Source organism: Lutra lutra, chromosome 3, assembly GCF_902655055.1.
Source record: "Lutra lutra chromosome 3, mLutLut1.2, whole genome shotgun sequence".
Lineage (NCBI taxonomy): Eukaryota > Metazoa > Chordata > Mammalia > Carnivora > Mustelidae > Lutra > Lutra lutra.
In genome coordinates, this window is record NC_062280.1 from 147,318,518 (window position 1) to 147,337,585 (window position 19,068).

General features: G+C 40.5%; 1 protein-coding gene and 1 long non-coding RNA gene across 2 annotated transcripts in view; both read right to left on the minus strand.

The window, feature by feature from the left end:
- DGKH (diacylglycerol kinase eta) overlaps window positions 1–8,549 on the minus strand; it is a 204,042-nt gene extending 195,493 nt beyond the window's left edge. The window contains exon 1 of the mRNA XM_047720024.1: window positions 8,464–8,549. Within this exon, the coding sequence (XP_047575980.1) occupies window positions 8,464–8,514 (51 nt within the window). The 5' untranslated portion in view covers window positions 8,515–8,549. The remainder of the gene's footprint in view (window positions 1–8,463) is intronic.
- On the minus strand, window positions 1,902–7,547 carry LOC125094642 (uncharacterized). The gene is made up of 3 exons (XR_007125636.1): window positions 7,479–7,547; window positions 6,611–6,765; window positions 1,902–2,260 (listed from the first exon to the last, which is right to left on the minus strand). It is a non-coding gene; the product is annotated as an uncharacterized LOC125094642 (long non-coding RNA).
- Window positions 8,550–19,068: the final 10,519 nt, after the last annotated feature.

Consider the following 19,068-nt stretch of genomic DNA (forward strand, 5'->3'; position numbering starts at 1 on the left):
TCACTAGAGTTCCCAGACTCCAGAATTTCCTAAAGGAGAGAGATTTTTAATCGCTAGACCAAGAGGAGGATGCTAAAGTGAAAAGCAGTCATTCCTAGCTGCCCCAAATCTTTTGAATAACCTTTCCACAGTGTAAGAATTCTCCATATAACATACCTTCATTCCCAAAGTCCATAAAGCTCAATTTCCCAACCTCTCTGCTCTCTAGGCTTCAGACCTGGGACTGAGGATGAGCCAGGAAGACATATCCATGGGAGACTTTGGTCCAGGCTTGTGCCAAGGGGTGGATCCAGCCACAGGCAGTGTGGTCCACATTAGTAGCTTGTGTGTTGGCTTCTAACTGGATTCTTGATCCTGGGAGAAGCAGCAGCTCACTTGGGAGCCAAGTTTTGCAATGTGGTTCTGGGAGTTCTACCTAGAGTTCAACACTTTAGCCTTTAGGACAAGCTATCTGTATAACTTAATAAGTCCCTTTACACTTAAGACTAGCTAGAGTACGTATTTTTGTTTGCAACCAAGGATGTGTCCAAGACAGTTGCTTATTACTTTAGTTTGACAAATGAAAGTATTTTAAAAACAAACTGATTTCCCTTCCATTCGGATGGCATCATAGATTCATGCCTGCTTACAACTTTTCTTCTCTGGGGACAAAAAGGCCAGATGGGAATTATTATTCAGAAATATGTAAATTGGAGGATGCAGTGAAGTGAGATGTGGTCCCATATCAGTCCAAGGAGAGTCATGAACATGGAACGTGGAACCAGAAAACAATACTAGATTCCTCTAGATAGGTTCAATAAAGGCAAATAACACAGCCATCTCACTTCCTCTATCTTTCCCTTGCTGCTATCCTCTGAACAATACCCAGCCTGATTTCTGTAGTTGGGCTCCCAAAGGAAAGATCTCCACGATAAGGTGAAGTTATCTTCAGATAAGTCGTCACCACCAAGTGTCTACACCAAAAGTAGTTTATCACTACAAGATTCTGAATTCATTAGCCTTGATGGTGTGGAAATTTATATCTTATTAATGTCTTTTCTTCTAAGATCCTTGTCTTGGGTAGAACAAGAAAAAAGTAGAAAGAAGCAGAGAGATTATAAGGAGAAGATAGAACTAGGGAGGTAAGTAGAGAAGAACACCAAGAAAGAGAAGGAAAGAACATATTTCAAGTCTAGGAAACATCCCAGACCAAATTCTCCTTTCTCTTTGCAGAACTAACATATTTTCATGTTTGCCTCCAGCTTCTGGGGGATTAGACCCTCCATTCACTACCTAGGAAGGGAAACTAGCAAAAATACTGCTCATGGGTTACTATTTTGAAATACTTAGTTCTAATAGCCATCATTTAGGTGATAAATAGACTGACTTCACAGATCCCAGCAGAATGAAGCTAGTGGAGGTGCCATTTTCTTGAAGTTGCCTTCCCTGACCTCTTAACTCGAGTTGATCCTCTTTACAAACTCACACGGCACTATATATGTCTTTATTTTAGTACTGATCATTACCTTTAAATAAATAACTAATTGTGCACAAAGACACTATCTACTATCGCCATCACTTCATAACAGGAAGGTCTTTCTATATAATAATAGTTAGAAAGAGACAACCTTATTTTGAGAACAGAAAAATGTTTTCAAATGTAGAAAAATCATACCTTGATTTAAAACATACATTTTGGGGCACCTGGGTGGCTCAGTGGGTTAAGCCGCTGCCTTCGGCTCAGGTCATGATCTCAGAGTCCTGGGATTGAGCCCGCATCGGGCTCTCTGCTCAGCAGGGAGCCTGCTTCCTCCTCTCTCTGCCTGCCTCTCTGCCTGCTTGTGATCGCTCTGTCAAATAAATAAATAAAATCTTTAAAAAAAAATAAAAAATAAAAAAAATAAAACATACATTTTATGTAAATTTTTTTTGATACAAGTTTGTTGACTTTGGTATTTTATTGGACACTGTAAGAAGGAAGAAGAGCTCAATGTTCACCTTGTTTTAGTAGTGTGGTTTTTAACAGGTTTACCAAAGGATTTGGTTGAATGGATGCCATAGTCTCATATGACCCAAAAATACTCTGGATAAACTGAGAAAAGCTATGGAACAACCGTCCCCACAATTTTACTGTTGCACCTGTCTTGTCCTCAGAGCATCAAGCCAGGTGTCTTGCTGGCCAGGGCTGAAAGAAAAATGCTGCAGAAGGCTGTCTGCCTGGGGCTGCCCAGCTCAAGCTTCCCATGGCCCCAAACAGTCAGAAATCCATCTCAGAGGGATGCTGTGGGCCAGAAGACAAGGGGATGAGTCAGCATTAGTATAGAACAAGCGTTTGAAGATCACCTTATTCAGTCACCCTAACCATTCCCTACACATGCTCCTTTCACTCCATTCTCCCTGGGTGTTGAGTTAGGAACTTGTACTTTGTTCCAATGTAGTGCAGAAGTTTTAAACATGTTTAGTGATTTTTCATCTTCGTCAGCCATAGTGCATAACTATGATATTTTCCAATATAATTTCAAAGTTTAACTGAGGTATTTATAATTTACTTTGGCAGATGCTCTGTAAAGATCATAACGCTGTTCTTAGTTTGTGCATGCATTTATAAATGGCTTTACCATTTGTTGGAAGAAACATAAAAACAATCTCTCTTAATTCTTTATTACTTGCTTTCTATTCTAAACTTGACTTCTGTAAGACTCAATTGACTTCTATACATCAATCCAATAGAATTAATTCAAATAGAAAGTGCAGTTTACAAATCAGGTGTTACTAGTACATAACTAGCTCTAATCTTAAGATTTATCAAAATGATTTGAAACATCTTCTTAATAAATATAACAATTTTACAACTGGCAATTGCACACCAATATAAAGATCCAAAAGCTAATGATTGAATTGGGTGTTAGAGTTTCACAATCAAATTTCCTGAGAGAAATATTTTAAAAAATCATCCTAAAACAGATGTCCTTAAAAACTACTTGATAAAATTCAACACCCATTCCCAGCAACACTCTGTATAAAATAAGAAAAGAGGGAAACTCTCCAACTTGTAAAAGGGCATTAATCAGAAATAATGGCAGTGGCGCCTGGGTGGCTCAGCAGGTTAAGCCGCTGCCTTCGGCTCGGGTTATGATCTCAGGGTCCTGGGATCGAGCCCCGCATCGGGCTCTCTGCTCGGCGGAGAGCCTGCTTCCTCCTCTCTCTCTGCCTGCCTCTCTGCCTGCTTGTGATCTCTCTCTGTCAAATAAATAAATAAAAAATCTTAAAAAAAAAAAAAGAAATAATGGCAAACGTCACACTTAACATTTATCCATTAAAACCAAGAAAGCAAGACAAAAATGTTCACTATTACTGTTATAGACTTTTTTTGTACAAAAATATATAGTAATAATCCATTGTTCTCTTTAAAAATCCTATTCATAATGGTAACAAAATATATAAAATACCTAGGGTAAATAGAAATGTATAAGATTCATATGGAGAAAACTATAAAGTTTATCTAAAGGGCATTTAAGAAGATATGACTGAATCTTACTCTTGTATGGCAAGGCTTAAACATTATATATTTAAATGCTTATGTTATTATAGATTTTTATATAAATATTACATATAATGTTAATTCTCCTTAAGTTGATTTATAAAATCAATTCCTAAAACCATTTGGTTACAGCCATCCACAGACATTAACATGCAAAAATGTCTCTAATACACTCAGAAACAACTTATGGAACAATATATACAGTATGATGCCACATTTAGGACAAACACAAAAAAACTGTGTGTGTCCATATATACATGCATACAAAGGAGCTTGGGAGGCTGCACAGTAAACTATTCACAGGGTTTTATTAATTGAAAAAAAATTCTAAATATCAACATCTATACAACCAATTAATATAACCAATATATATATAATCTATAAACTTACATGTTATTTCACATATAATCAATCAGTATAATAATACCAATTTACCCAATAAATCATGTACTAAAATTTTATATTTATTAAATATCCATTTCATAATATACCAAAAAGTTGAAGCTCCTTTTAAGATTTTTTTTTGTTTTAAGGTTTTTTCTTTTGAATACTTTGAGGATTACTTAGCTAATTTACTTAACATATTTTAGGCAAACAAGTAGATTTTGAACTACTAATTGGGACAAGGACCTATGCTCTCATAATTATGAAAACAATCAGAGCATTTCACATTTCTTTGTCATCTCCTTTGTCTTTTCTATTTTGTTTTTTTTAACGAGATGACCAAGAGGAAACAAAGACTGAGTATAAATGAGGTCATTTTCTCTGATAAACTATAAATGAGCAATCAGAGTGATACTTCATGACATATACCAAAATGAACTTGGATTGATTAGGGAGTTGAATGAAAATAATCAATTTAGCAATTGTTTCTGACCCAAGAACTAATTTTATAGCAAAAAGAGTGGTGCAATGATCTCATGTCCATGGAATTCACGGTCTTCCCAAGTGCCCATCATCTAGAGGCCTCTAGGGAATGCTGACATGGTACAAGGTTGGAGACCTGCCTTAAAGGATGGAGTGCACGCTTCAAACTCATGATCAAAGTGACTAACATATAGTGGTGTTTCTCCCATAGCCAGAATGCCTAGTCCAGGAATCAAGGGATGGGGATCTACCTTTCACAAATATTTGTTTCCCATCCCTGCAACTTAAGGTTCTGCTGGCTTAAGATCATTGTTCTGAAAGAAGTAATACCTCCTTCAAAACCTGCAACAATTTTTTTTAATTGAACTGGAAGTTGAGACTGTCACCTGGCCATTGGGAGTTCCACGGAATTAACCTGCAAGGAAAAAATGAACACAGGGCCCTCCTCCAGCCTAAGCCCACTAAGAGACCAGTAGGTATCTTTAGAAGTTCAGCAGTAATACAAAATCAAATCCTAAGAGAGTTGATTTAAAATTTAAAGCAATTCAAAAGAAACCTATCGACCCAAAGAAACATCTCTCCAATTCAATCTGTGAACAGTGTTGCCGAAGAAAATCATCACAGGTATCATACAGAAAGAAATCACTGAAATTAACTTGTCCTCAGTTATGAAAGAACAAGAACAAGAGTATCTGAAGAATTATTCCTGGATATCTACCTGTTAAATTCTTGAACTATAGAGACATGTGATATTTTTTTTTAAGAATTTATTTATTTATTTGACAGACAGAGATCACAAGTAGGCAGAGAGGCAGGCAGAGAGAGAGGGGGAAGCAGGCTCCCTGCTGAGCAGAGAGCCCAATGGGGGCTCGATCCCAGGACCCTGAGATCATGACCCGAGCCGAAGGCAGAGGCTTCAACCCACTGAGCCACCCAGGCGCCCCGAGACATGTGATTTTTAATGGAAATAAAGAAAGACAGAGTTATCATTCAAAGATTCAGAGTAAAAGATGTTTAAATTTATATAATAGAACATAAGTGGGTCCTAAGAATAAAATTACCATAGATCTCTTAAAAAACATTTGATTCTCACTACAAACCCATCATAATGTCAATATGCTAATTTTTTTATATTAGTTGTTTAGTTTGGGCTTTGGTTGTTGTTCATTTTTGTTTAAGGCAGAAGTCTTTTTGCAAATGTTGAGCCTGAAGGACTATTTTAACAGAATTGCATCTACAAAAGATTGGGCCTATAAGAAGGGACAATAAACTTGAGTGATTTAGATGACAATCACAGGAACAGTAATTAACTATATATATATATTTTTAAAGATTTTATTTACTTATGTGACAGATAGAAATCACAAGTAGGCAGAGAAGCAGGTAGAGAGGCGGGAGGCAGGCTCCCTGCCAAGCAGAGAGCCCGACGCAGGGCTTGATCCCACAAGACCTGAGCCAAAGGCAGAGGCTTTAACCCACTGAGCCACCCAGGCGCCCAGTAATTAAGTATCTTAAGTAAAGTATTATTGTTACAAAATCTAAGACACAAAAAGAGAACAGTGTGAAAATTGTTTCTGAATCAAATTTAAAGTTTGAAAATACTACTAAAAGATAAACATAATCTTGATCTATACTAAAACTTCATACATAGGGAGCTCAATAAATGTTAAATTGCTTCTTTTCTTATACCAACAGAATTTGGGAAAACACAGAAAAACACAGGAGAGGTGGGGGGAGCTTGATTTTTATTTAAAAAATAAAGACAAAACTTATTGGGAAATTTGGAAAGCAATTTTATTGATAAACTGAAGCAAGAGTTGTTTTTTTGGGTGTGTTACTAAAATTATTCAACCACAGACATGACTCAGCCATATGAGAGAGAAACCAAATTAAAAAATCTAAAAGAAGGAAAGATCTACAATAACTAATGTGAAAAGTGATTAGGAGACTATTATCTGTAATTTGTACACTAATTTTTAAATCCAGGTGAAAATTCCAAATATAAAACTTCCATGATATAAAATAGAGAATTCTTCCATTGTCTCAGGTCTCAAAAATCTTTGCCTCCCTAAAAGTTTGAGATATAGTCAATTACATTGTTTTCCCTTTGTAAACAAAATTACATTGATTCTGGCTTCCTGTAAGATATTGCTTGGTTCTTCCAAAGTTTTGGGGGGTCCCCAGAAGGTACTTCAGGCAGGTGTGATCAGTCCAAGTTGTCACCTTGCTTATTGTCAGGCTCCGCTGATGACATTGCCCTTGCCCTTCCAAGGTACAGATCTTCTCAAAGATGGTGTTAGGAGAAATTGGCATATTTGAGTGAATGGCAGCTCTCTTCACCTGAGTGAGGTCTGATAAGGGATCCTCCAGTAAATTATCTGGGGGTAGAGGTAGTCCAGAGTTTGTTAAGGTCTGTCTTTTGGTTTACATACAGCTCTCTTCCTTCAAGGGATAAACTCTCCAGCTCAATAAGACTCATTCATGTTGTGGCCACTACTCTCTTTTGACTCTCAAACTCTCTTCCTCATGGCACCTGAACTCCTTTTATGGTGGGCTCTCTGCCCCAGGGTCCATGTTTTTCTAGTCACTTATCACCTCTCATCACAGCCCTTACTGTCATGACTCACTCACGTGTCAGTTCTCCACGTGTTGACATCTGTGTCTACAACTCAGCAAGAATTCATTTCTCCCCAGGAGTCTCCTGGCTTCCATACAAGTCAGTGACACATGTAGAGGTGAGAAGGGATAGGAAGTACCACCAATCTCCACCCACCCAGTGAATTCGAACTTCAGCCAGGACCTAGCTCACGTGCTCTGCATATTCATGAGGGCCCAGTCAGGAACACAGAACCCACTCTAGGTATTTCAACATGCAAAGCTTAGTACAATGATAAAATGCATGTCAGAGTGTTTTATAAAAACCACACTCAACAGAACCATTCTTAACAAACGAACTCTTTCCCCAATGAACTCTTAAATGCCAATCCATCAGAAGTTTCTAGCATCAATACACTGGATAGGTGCTGGACATCTGCTTCCTCCTGAAACCCTCCCCTTTCTTTGTTTCTCTGATAGTGCTCTGTTCCCTTACCTATCCAACCACTCTCTCAGGCTCTTCATCAGGTCTTCTACTTCCACCTACCTTATCGCTTGATAACTATTAGCTGAATAAATTAAATCCACATTGATCATCAGAAAGTTTTATAATCTGATAGAAACAAACAGTTTTCTTAATTTTTTCATATATTTCACCAAGAAAATTTTAGGCTATTAATGCTTAAGCACTGTGTCTCAGAGAGTTATTTATTTGGTTAGTTAGGTAGTTAGTTAATCAGTTAGCTATTTTACTTTGCTGAAGAAGAAACCCAGACCTGGAAGGGAAGTCATGTGCTAACATCTACCAAGTGATCCAGAAGGACTTACACAAGCCTGATACCTGGTTCTGAGCTCTGGCTCAAGACAATGGTGCCTCTTCAAATAATAAGCAAATAAATGTTCCCAAGGAAGTGACAAAATGCCATCAGATTTTTTTTTCTTCTCATTTCCTTCTTTCTGTTTTAACTTACCTATTTGTTTGTCTGTTCAGTGAGAAAGAAATTAAGAAAAAGCCATATACAACATGCATAGTTCTAGCTTGCCCATTTCTTTTTCTCCTCCACCGCTAATAATACTTTTAGTTTTGAAGAGTAGTTTTCATTTAAATAGGTTTAATTTAGTGAGGTTATAATAGAACACACTTATTCACTTCAACATCTTCAGCTCACTCAATAGTATACTTACTTATTTTATAGTGTAACATACAGTGTTATATAGTATAGTATATATATACAGTATAATATAACATTACAGCGAACATTTGTTCACTGTAAATACCCATCCTATTTTGTATTGGAAAACATGAATTCTCAATTTAATTGACTCTCCCATTACTTGAATTATTTTAGTGCTAGATGGATGGGTTTTTAATAGTCTTTTGGACTATGAAAAAAATAATAAAAATGAGGTGTGATGGCTCCATAATTTGAAAGTAGGCCTTCGGGGCCCACATGATCTGCGTCCACCCACCCCCAACTTACCTCTCTGGCCTTTCCTTCTTGAGCCTTCCCCTCACTCATGCTGCTCTTCATTCCTATACCTTCAATGCCCCGGCATGTCCCACTGGAGGACCTTCACGAGGGCTGCTCCCTCTATCTGGAATGTTCGTTACTCAAAAGCCCTTATGACTCACAACCTTGCCTCTTATAAACCTTTGCTCAAATGTCACTTTCAAGGAAGCCTACTCTGACTACCCTATTTAGAATTGCAACCTGCTCCTCCCTCCCTGGGCACGTGGGATCTCCCACATACCCTATTCTGCTTTGCTTTTTTCCACGGCACTTGTCATCTTCATACATTCCATGTAACATTTGCATTCATGCTAATTTCGTGGGTTTCACGGTCACTGTACAGGAATTTGGAGCGAGCTCAAGGCTCACTCCCACTCTTGAGAAAGGTGAGAAGGCATCACCACCTGCTTATTCTGCTCAGAAAGTGTCATCCAAGGAGGAAGGAAGATGTGTTAGGCTCAGGACTCCAATCTTCCAAAGGGGTGGATTTTCTGGATTTTCAGAGCAAGCATTTTGGCTGTAATTTGCTTGGCATTGTGACACCGTGGAAGTCTCACAACCTTTCAACAGAGAACAGACTAGGAACACCTTTAGCAACAACCCTGGCACTGCTAATACATATTGTGAGCCCTTAATAAGCAGGACCTCCCTCTCTGGAGAGCATCCGTCTGTATCCATTCACAGGAACTCCAGTCCTTTGGGAGGAGGGCGAGGCAAGTGGTGTCATTTGCTTTGGTCTCCTCTCCTTGCCAGACACACATAAAAGCAAATACTACTTCTGCTTACTCTCTGGAAGAATTTATAATCAGGAATATTGGGAAAGAGGAAGAAGAGAAGACCCTGACCCAGATTATTATAGATAATCCAAAAATTATTAAGACTAGATTATATAACCAAATTTAGTACTTTTTCCTGAAAAGTACACGATAGAAGATATATGATATTTAATAAATGGTACTGAAACTTTTGAAAAAAGATGACATTATATCCCCACCTTATACCTTACACCTGAATAAATTCCAATAAAGTCTAAAATAGAGAAACAAAAAGGAATATAATGACACAGAAACTAATATTCATTTATTATTATAGGGGAGTACGATGTTCATTGATGTCATGAAATGTAGAAATGTGCAGATTTGAGAGATTTCATAGATTTTACTCTAATAAACATAAACTTATTTATAGAAAAAAGACATAAGCAGAGTTAAAAACAAAGCAAATCAAGAAAACTATTCAAGAGCCTAATTTCTTTCACATGTAAAGATCTTGTGCCAATAAATAAGAAAAAAGAATGTTCAGTGGAAATTAGATAGTCTCAGGAAATTAATGAGCAATTTACACAAAAAAGAACCTAAAAAGAAACCAATTTCTAGCTTGACAAATGCCTAGTGCTGCTGAATGTTGTAGGAAATTGATGTTCTTAAATGCTTTTGGTGGGAGTGTAAATTGGCACACATTTTTAGAGACAGTGTGGCAATAAGAACCAAACTGTAAAATGGATATGCTCTGTGATATAGCAATTCTATTTCTAGCAAAGTACACTATGGGTATCTCATATAAATCATCAAATATATACTTATAAGTATTCTTATTGTTGCTTTGTTTGAAAAGCTGAAACTTGGAATTACTTAAATATCCATCAACAGTGGACTAGTTAAATTAACAATAAGATATATTGAGACAATGACATATTATGCAAATGTGAAAACATAGGAGGTAAATATACATATCCCGATTTGGAAAAAATATCCCTGAAATTTCACTGACTGGGAAAAGCAAGTTAGAGAACAGTGAGAACGGACGGATTGCACTTGTGGGCAAAAAAAGGACTATCTATAGATATGGTGGGGTAATGCTTTAAAGTATTTAAGATTTGTCTCCTGTCCACCAACCCCCCAGCAGGGCCATTTCCCTCCACCCATGACTCTAGCACCGGGGCAGCCCCATGCCTCAGGGGAGCAAGGCCACATGGAACAGAGAACAAAAGAATCAATTCTCAGCTTTTTAGTTTCAAAATAGACCTTCTGAAACTCTTGCAGAGACAATAGGTTAAACAATAGATTTGAAAAAATGAATGTTGATATAAGAGCCAGTTTTCCTGCTTGAAACTGGATAAAATATTACAAGAGAGAAAGGAGAAGCAGAGAGGAGAGCTGGTAGGAACCATACAGGGATGAGGGTCAGTCAGCACACTGCCCACCTTGGGCTGAGCCCCAGAGCGTGGGGGTCCAGTTTCCTGTCTAGGGCTCCCACAGAATTTTCTTTGCTGTCAGGGCCCAGGAGAGAGGAGAGACAGGAATAAGTTGTGCCAGGCAGATGGGCCTGGGACAGCCTCACTCACTGGCTGTGCCCAGTGAGCAGCCTCTGGTTTTCCATAAAGAATCAATAGCCAGTTGAGACCTCTGGGCCAGCAAGAGACAACCCCATCCGCAGATGTAGCTTTAGCTACCAGGCTTGTGCCAGATGTCAATATGGAGGATTGACAGGCAGCAGCAGCCCAGGGCCCGGTGTGGTGGTGGGCGCCATGATCGATCCCAGCGTGTTCAGAGCTGGCTGATGGCTGGCCATCTCATCTGCAAAGCCTCCTTCCACCCCCCTGGAATCTAGCACAACAATCCAGGGCAGACAGGCAGAGAGGAAGCTCTTCCCTTAACTCAGAAAACCTTGAAATGCCTGCATTTCCCTTGCATTGACAAATATTTTCTGCCACTTGACAGAACTGGGACTCAAAACAAAGATTAAGATGTTATTTTTTTGTTGTTGTTTAAGAATTTTTTTAAAGTCATATTTTTGCACTCCTAAATGTGGTGTCCTGAAAATAATCAGCCTGTTGTGTATAAATATCCGCTTGTTTATAAATCCAGGAAGGTATTCCAGAAATGTAATGGGGGATGCCTCTGGGGAGTAGACGTGAAGGGATGGGGACATCAGGGACTTTTCAATTCTGCACTATTTCAGTTTCTTAGCATGTATTAATTCTATAATAAATCTTAAAAGATCCCATCCGTAAAGTGTTCAGAGTGTATGACGTCAAGCAGACAGATAAAGACATACTTGCACAGAAGCATGATACATGCTCCATTGCAATCCCCACAGAAACACAAATGAGATAGGATACATGTTCCTTAGAGGTAACTATGCAAGGTTCAGAGGAATCTCAAGGATCCCAAGACATGTCGTAGGTACAGTATCCAATGAGAACAACCTCCATTAGGACTATTTTAGGTGTTCCTGAGGACCTGGCCTGTGAGAAGAGGAGCCCAGTGCAGGACTCAGTTCCAGAACCCTGGGATCATGACCTGGGCCGAAGGCAGACGGTTAACCAACTGAGCCACCTAGGCATCCACCATATGTAACTTTTAAAAAGATATATCTGATTGGACCCAGTTTTGCAAATAAGTGCCCCCCACAATTGATCTATAGCCTTGAAATGGTTTTCATCATGTGAGATCCCCAGGCTTGTATACATGAGAGAGTGGAGAATATGTGCCCTTAACTACTGCATTTCATAGTTTTAAAAGATTTTATTTATTTGAGAGAGAGAGGGAGGAGCGGGAAGGGTGTGGTGGCAGGGGGTTGGGGGAAAGAGAGAAAGAATCTCAAGCAGACTCCCCACTAAGTATGGAGTTGGAGGTGTTGATCGATCTCAGAACCCTGAGACCATGACCTGAGCTGAAATCATAAGTTGGACGCTCAACTGACTGAGCCACCCAGGCATCCTGCACTTACATACTTTAAATTGTGCCTCTTCCCAAGAGGGCTGAGTGGAGCTACCATTTGAAAACTTTAAACAATGGCAGGAAAGACTCTGTTTTTATTACTATTCCTATTGCTATTATCATCAATATTCTTCTTAATCGTGGGACTGGGGGGGGGTGAAGAAATGAAAAATATCATTTAAGCAAAATTCAGACAGATACTTGGGAGAAATGAATTCCAAGCTGAGGGAATAGCAAGAACAGAAGCCACAATGTGGGAGCCTGAGGCATCTGAGGAGAGTGGGAGGCTGCGCTGGTCACAGAGCTCACAGGGAGCCAGGCAGGAGGGCGCCATTTCACGAACTCAGGTTTTACCCTGGGTGAGATGGGGAGAGAGGGCTGTGTAAATACAATCTAGAATTTAAAATCATCACCAGGCTGCTAGGATCTGAGTGGACTGTCGGTGGCAGGGGCAAAAACTATCTTTTAGTGGTTAGCAGAACACGCAAATTCTGCGCCGGGCAAAGCATTTGTCTTTCCTATCTGGTGCTCCTAAACTGTCTCCAGGTGTCTTATTTCTCTCTTTAAAGCAGGCTTCATTATTTATCATCATTTAATCTCACCAAATAAAAATGGTCAAGAGGGTAGTAAGTGGGTGATCAGCCCATCATCTTTTACCCCTCTAATTTTCATAAAATAACGTCTCGCAGTTATGACTGAAAGCTACAGCAGGAAGACTAGCAAGATGGTGGTCAACACAGCATAGAATGAGAGAACTAGGAAGGGATCAGGCAGCCTTCAAGGATGCAGTGGAGTCAGAGGAGTCTGGGGTCACTGACTAAGTCTGTGCACATAGTTAAAGGAGTTCAGAGGCACTCCCTGAGAATTCAAACACTTAACGCCATTTTTAATCAATTTATTACAATTGTATTCTGAAAGCACTGGGCTTCTGTGGACATTAGGGGATAGCCCTTTGTACATCGTGATGTTGTTTCAGGCAGTGGAATTACTGTAGGAAATCATAGTTACTCAGAAGAGGAGGAAAGACTGTCCCCAAGGGTTGCCCTAAATAGAATAAGTAGTGAGGAGTGGTATGTTCTCTGACCCTGAAGAGCTCCAAGCCAAAGCTACAACCACTGGGAATCCATGCCTGTTTGCCTACCCCCACTGCCATAACGGAATACCCTAGCCAGGCAGTTTAAACAATAGAAATGTATTTTCTCACAGTTATGGAGGTTGGAAGTCCACGATCCCAGGATTAGCAGCTTTGGTTTCCTCTGAGGCCTCTCTGCTGGGCTTGCAGAGAGATGGCTGCCTTCCTGCTGTGTCCTCACGTGGTCTTTTATCTGGGTGGGTGCATTTCCCATGACTCCCTATGTGTCCGCCTTTCCTCTTTTTGTAAGGGCACCAGTCAGATTGGATTAGGGCCCACCTGTATGACCTCAGATAACCTTAACCACCTCTTCAAACACCCTACCTCTAAGTACAGTCACCTTCTGAGGTACTGGAGGTTACAGCTTGGACTTATGAATTGTCTGTCTGGGGCAGGTGGCGGTGGGGGGGGGGTGGGGGGGTGGGCAGGCGACACGTGACACAATTCAGCCCATAACACAATTCTATATGATTTTTAAGAACCACAAACACACACAACTAAAAATGCATTTGTATGCCAAAGGATAAGCATAGAACAGAGATGAAATTCAAATGCGCTAAGATACATTCAAAAGCAAAGCAAGCAAAAAAAAAAAGAAAGAAAGAAAGAAAGAAAGAAAGAAAGAAATGCTTAGTAGTAAGTGAAAGAGAACCATTTCCCCAAAGAGTTAAATCACTGTCAAATCATTTCAAGCCAGTGGTAAGCTGGGTTAATTGTCAAATAGTTCAGCAAGATCTGGTGGAGGAGTTAACAGCAGTTATTATCTTAAAAAGAACACAGTCTTTTGAAATGCTATTATGTTTTAGAAGCACATAAAAGGTTTCCAAGGAGAGTCCCTTTTGTGTAATGATGCAAATTGAGCTGAGCGGTATGCATCATTTCTGGGGTGACATCTGTGGGTAAAGTCAGAAAAATCCAAAGACTGCATACTCTGTGAAGGTACATTTGCTTGAAGGGGAAGAATTGAGATGCTTCCGAAGATGGGCCACACAAAGCTTTGTAAAACAGAGATAATAGGGGGGATATGGCAGGTTTTAGAGCCTTGCAGGTTTCCTGCTGTTTACAGATCACAGACCAAATACAGAGGCATTTTAAGTTTTTAAAACATTCATTTGGTGCAAAAACGCTTTTCTACAGATTGTCTGCTTCCGTGAAATCGGCAAGGAAAGGGGTATCCGTTAACCGCGCAGATGGGTTTAAAAGAAAATGCTTTGTGCCAAAGAGCCCTGACTATCTAGATTTTGTGAATAGAAACAAACAAACAAAAAATTCTGGAGAAAGAAGAGTGAAATGAAAAACATTAAAAGGGAAGAAAGGAAAATTAAGCTGCAAATTATTAAAAATTAAAAGGCAAAAGGAAACAAATCAAAAGAGAAATATAAGCATGTGCTATGACTGATTCTTACTTCTCCTAAATTACCATTTTGTTTCCTGGCACTAATCCCCTGCAGAGACCAAGAACACAAAGCTCACTGATTTATGCTCTGTTACTATTATTCCTCCTGAGATTGTTATTTGGGTAGCAGGAAACTAATGAACATTTGCAAGTGCCTTGGCAGTGGGTTGTTTTTTTTTTTTTCAATGTGAATCCATTAAACATCTGCTTTTATTCCATTTGTGAATGCGCCCTGAGTCTAATAGAGCTCTGTATGTATCCAGTCTGAAGTGCCTAGGTGCCACTGTGAGAGCTTCGTAAATAATTATATGCTAGGTTATCACATTACTCAGTAGCGAAGCTTGCTCTCTTTAAAGTTGTTTTGAAGAAATCATCTGTGAAAAGTCAGTGAAAGATTCATTGGGGGTTTTTTAATACTCCTGAACCCAGCCAACTTTGGCTTCCGTCTCCCGTCACCAGTCACCCGGATGCCATCTTGCTCACAAGCGTCCTGAGGAAGTTGAAGACCCTTCAGTGGTGGCCCCTCTGTGTATTCCATCTTTTTATCACTGTTTCACAGGTATTTTATTCTAATTGCAACCCCCCCCCCAGCACCATTGTTCTCTTTTGTTAACAGCAAGTCTGAGATAGTAGCTCCCAGTGCCCAGGAGGGGCTTAGTCTCATCATCACCTCAACAGGAATGGAAAGAACAAGCCAAAAGCCCACCCTAGGTCTGTGTCTTACTTTGCAAAAGATTTTTTCAATAATATTCTACATATGCAATGTGCTCTTCAAATGAAATGTGTAACAGTAGGAAAAACCAGCACTAAGAAAAGTAATGGAGGCCAAAGGTCTGTCTTTCTCCCTTTTTTCCATAGTTCTTTCTCCTCTGTTTCTCTCTCTCCCCTCTCTCCTCTACCCTTCACCCCAACCGCTTTTTTTTTTTAAGATTTTTATTTATTTATATGTCAGAGACACAGAGAGAGAGCACAAGCAGGGGGAGCAGCAGACAGAGGGAGAAGCAGGCTCCCCGCTGAGCAGGGAGCCCGATGCGGGACTTGATCCCAAGACCCTGAGATCAGGACCTGAGCCGAAGGCAGACGCTTAACTGACTGAGCCACCCAGTTGTCCCCCACTCCATCTGCTTTTACATATTTTACGTAATGTCTGTTTTAATCCAAGCCCCATGTCGGTGCACTGTGTTAAAAATGCAAAGATGATTAAGGTAAAGCAGCAATGATCATTTAATATAATAAATGCAACAGCAGAGGTATAGACTGGCTACTCTTAGAGCACATCTGCACTTGGGTACCCCCACCCTCCTACATCAGAGTCTGAGAAAAATATTTGGGACAGGTCATGTATTTGGTGGTCTTGCCAGGAAGCAGGGCTGAGGAAGTGTGGAGAGTGAGCAAGAAGGAGAAAAGCTGGTAAAGCCCATCAGTGAGCCATGATAACTCAGGCTACAGCCCCACTGCAGAGCCTCTGAAGAACTATGTAGAAAGGACCTCAGATCACCCCTTGGAGGATCTACCGATTTCCATCCTGTTAATTAGGAGCTGACTCCACAGGTACTAGCCTCTGCCACACTTGCACGGTGCTCCTGCAACCAGGCTAAGCAGTTTCCTGTGGATTCAGAGAAAGCTCTGAAGCAGCGAAGTGCAGAGACACTTCCAAGAGGAGCAGACACAGCCCATGGAGCCATCCCCAGGGAGGCCAGCGTGCCACAGGTCACCGGCCACAGACAGCATCAAGGGGCTCGTAATTTGATCTTGGGGGAGGAAATAGGAGGCTTCCTACTGGAAACGAGGTCTCAGCTAAATCTCAAAGAAAGAGTAGGAGCAAGCAAAGGAGAAAAGAATTAAGGGAGCTTGAACAAAAGAGGGAGACAGCGCATGTGGAGAAGTGCATGTGCTTTGATTGGTTGGCTAATATGAAGGAATAGAAAGAGATAAATCCAAGGGGCACCTGGGAGGCTCAGTCGGTTAAGCGTCTGCCTTTGGCTCAGGTCATGCCTAGGATCGAGCCCTGCAGCGGGGCTCCCTGCTCAGCAGGAAGTCTGCTTCTCTCTCTCCCTGCTGCTCCCCCTGCTGCTTGTGCTCTCTCTCTGTCTGTCAAATCAATCAATCAATCAATCAATCTTTGAGAAAGAAAGAAAGAAAGAAACAAACAAACATTCAGTGAGTTTTAGGTAGTAGACTGCCAAGACTTGTTAGGGGCAAATAGTGTTTTAACAGAAGTAAAAGGGAGAAAGAAATTTCTGGTTAGGATGACAAAGTAGGTGGTATAGGGGGAGAGATAGAGAACCCACTTGTATGGTGAGGAATATGATAAATTTGCTTTGTACATGAAATGTCTAAGGTGGCTGTAGAACATACAGACAGGTAGCTGGATGTTTAAAAATATGAGTCCAAAACCAAAAAAGACTCTTAATGTCACAAAAGAAACTGAGGGGGGACGGGGGGGTGGTGGTGTAGGGAGTTGGTGGTTGGGTTATGAACATTGGGGAGGGTATGTGCTATGGTGAGTGCTGTGGAGTGTGTAAACCCGGCGATTCACAGACCTGTACCCCTGAGGCTAATAATACACTATATGTTCATTAAAAAATTAAAAAATTAAAAAAATATATGAGTCCATTAGATACTTTCCTTTTTTGCATTTATAAAAGCACTTTTGAGTCTATTTAAGCTCTGGGTACATCTGCCATGCGTTAAATATCTCTGAGCTCAGGGGAGAGGTGAGGGTTAGGAATATAGATTTACATAAACTCACCCTCAGGGTTTACCCAAAAATGTGGGTATAAGTAAGATCATGAATCCATAGTATGGGAAATAACAAGAAAAGAGGGTCATGGGCAGAGCCCATTTAAATGGCAGGCATAGAGAGAGAACTCTATGATGGATATTGAGAGCCTATGGCTAGAGGTATAGAATGGAAGCCATGAGAAAGTGGTAAAGTGGTTATCAATAGAAGAGAGGCAGTTCAAGAGAGAGAGGGCAACAGTGTCAGACACTTCAGGCAGGCCAAGGAAGATAAAGGTGAAATGTAGTCTTTGAATTAGTAACAGGGAAGTTGTCAGTAGTCATAACGTGGTGAACAACTGCTATTCCTATTTCACACCAGGCTCAGGGGAAGGTGCTCTGTGTCCATTCTCTCCTATACTACAATTTTTGCCCAAGTTTGACAGATGAGGTGTGGGGTGGGGGGCACAGAAAGATAATATCACAAGGCTAGGAAATGGTAGAGCCAAGACTGACATGTAGGGCATCTGATTCCCAAGACCAGCATTACACTGTCACACCCCCTAGATGGTATAATCTGAAGAAAGGATACCTTTCCTATGGAGACAGGCGGGAAGAAAGTAAGGGATAGGTAGAAGCAGATGTTTGTTGTGTGGAAGTAAAGTAAGCTTTTGTAATTCACATCAGCCTCTGTTCTTTCTACTAAGATATCCTTAGCAAAGAAGGTCAACATGAAGATATCATGGGGAGACAGGACAGAGACAAAACTTTGGGATAACTCGTTGAGGAAGGAGCAGACATCTCCAAATCTGGGACTTCAAAGCCCTTCTGTTTTTGAGAAGTATCTTGTCTCCCATGCTGTCTTTCCAGCTACAGTGGGGTCAGCCATGTTATGATTTTTACCCTATACAACCTAACTCCCTTAATAGTCACAGGTCATCCCCTTAGGCTGATGGGTTAAGCTATTTGGGATCCAGCATCACATTCAATGCTGTGACTCTGACAGGAAGAGCAGTTGCCCCCACACACTGGGTGATGTGTCGTGCAGATGATGGAGCAGTCATGTCATCTGTGAATTCCATGCCCACCTGTATACCCTGTCCCTGCTAGCCAGTCCTGCCCAGAACCTTGGTGACACTCGGTGGAGTCTACATGGCTATGTCCACAATGGTGGTGCAGCTGTGCTGGGATGGAGGTGCCATGTCTCAATTTGACTTAACCTTCTGAAACCATCTCTCTTTGATCATAAATATAATAAAACATAAAAGCCTGAGGGATGTTGGTGGCTGTGGGTTTTCAAGAGAATCAATACATAAAATATATCCATCCAAGCTCAGAACCATTTGGGAAATAGATGCAGACTCAGACACTTAGAGATTAAGATTTCATATTGATTACTGATCAAAGCCAGCCTGGAGATCCTAGCAGAGTATGTAATACATGGGTCTGCTTATGTTCCATCCCTAAATTAAAGAGAATTACCCACCCAGTCATAGGCGCAGCTGCGTGCGAGCTGGCTCCCTCCATGGGTGTCTAATCCTTTTAAAACTTATTGCTTGGAGGAGTGGAAAACGTGTGCTCCCTACAGGCTGAGTAATTGCAAA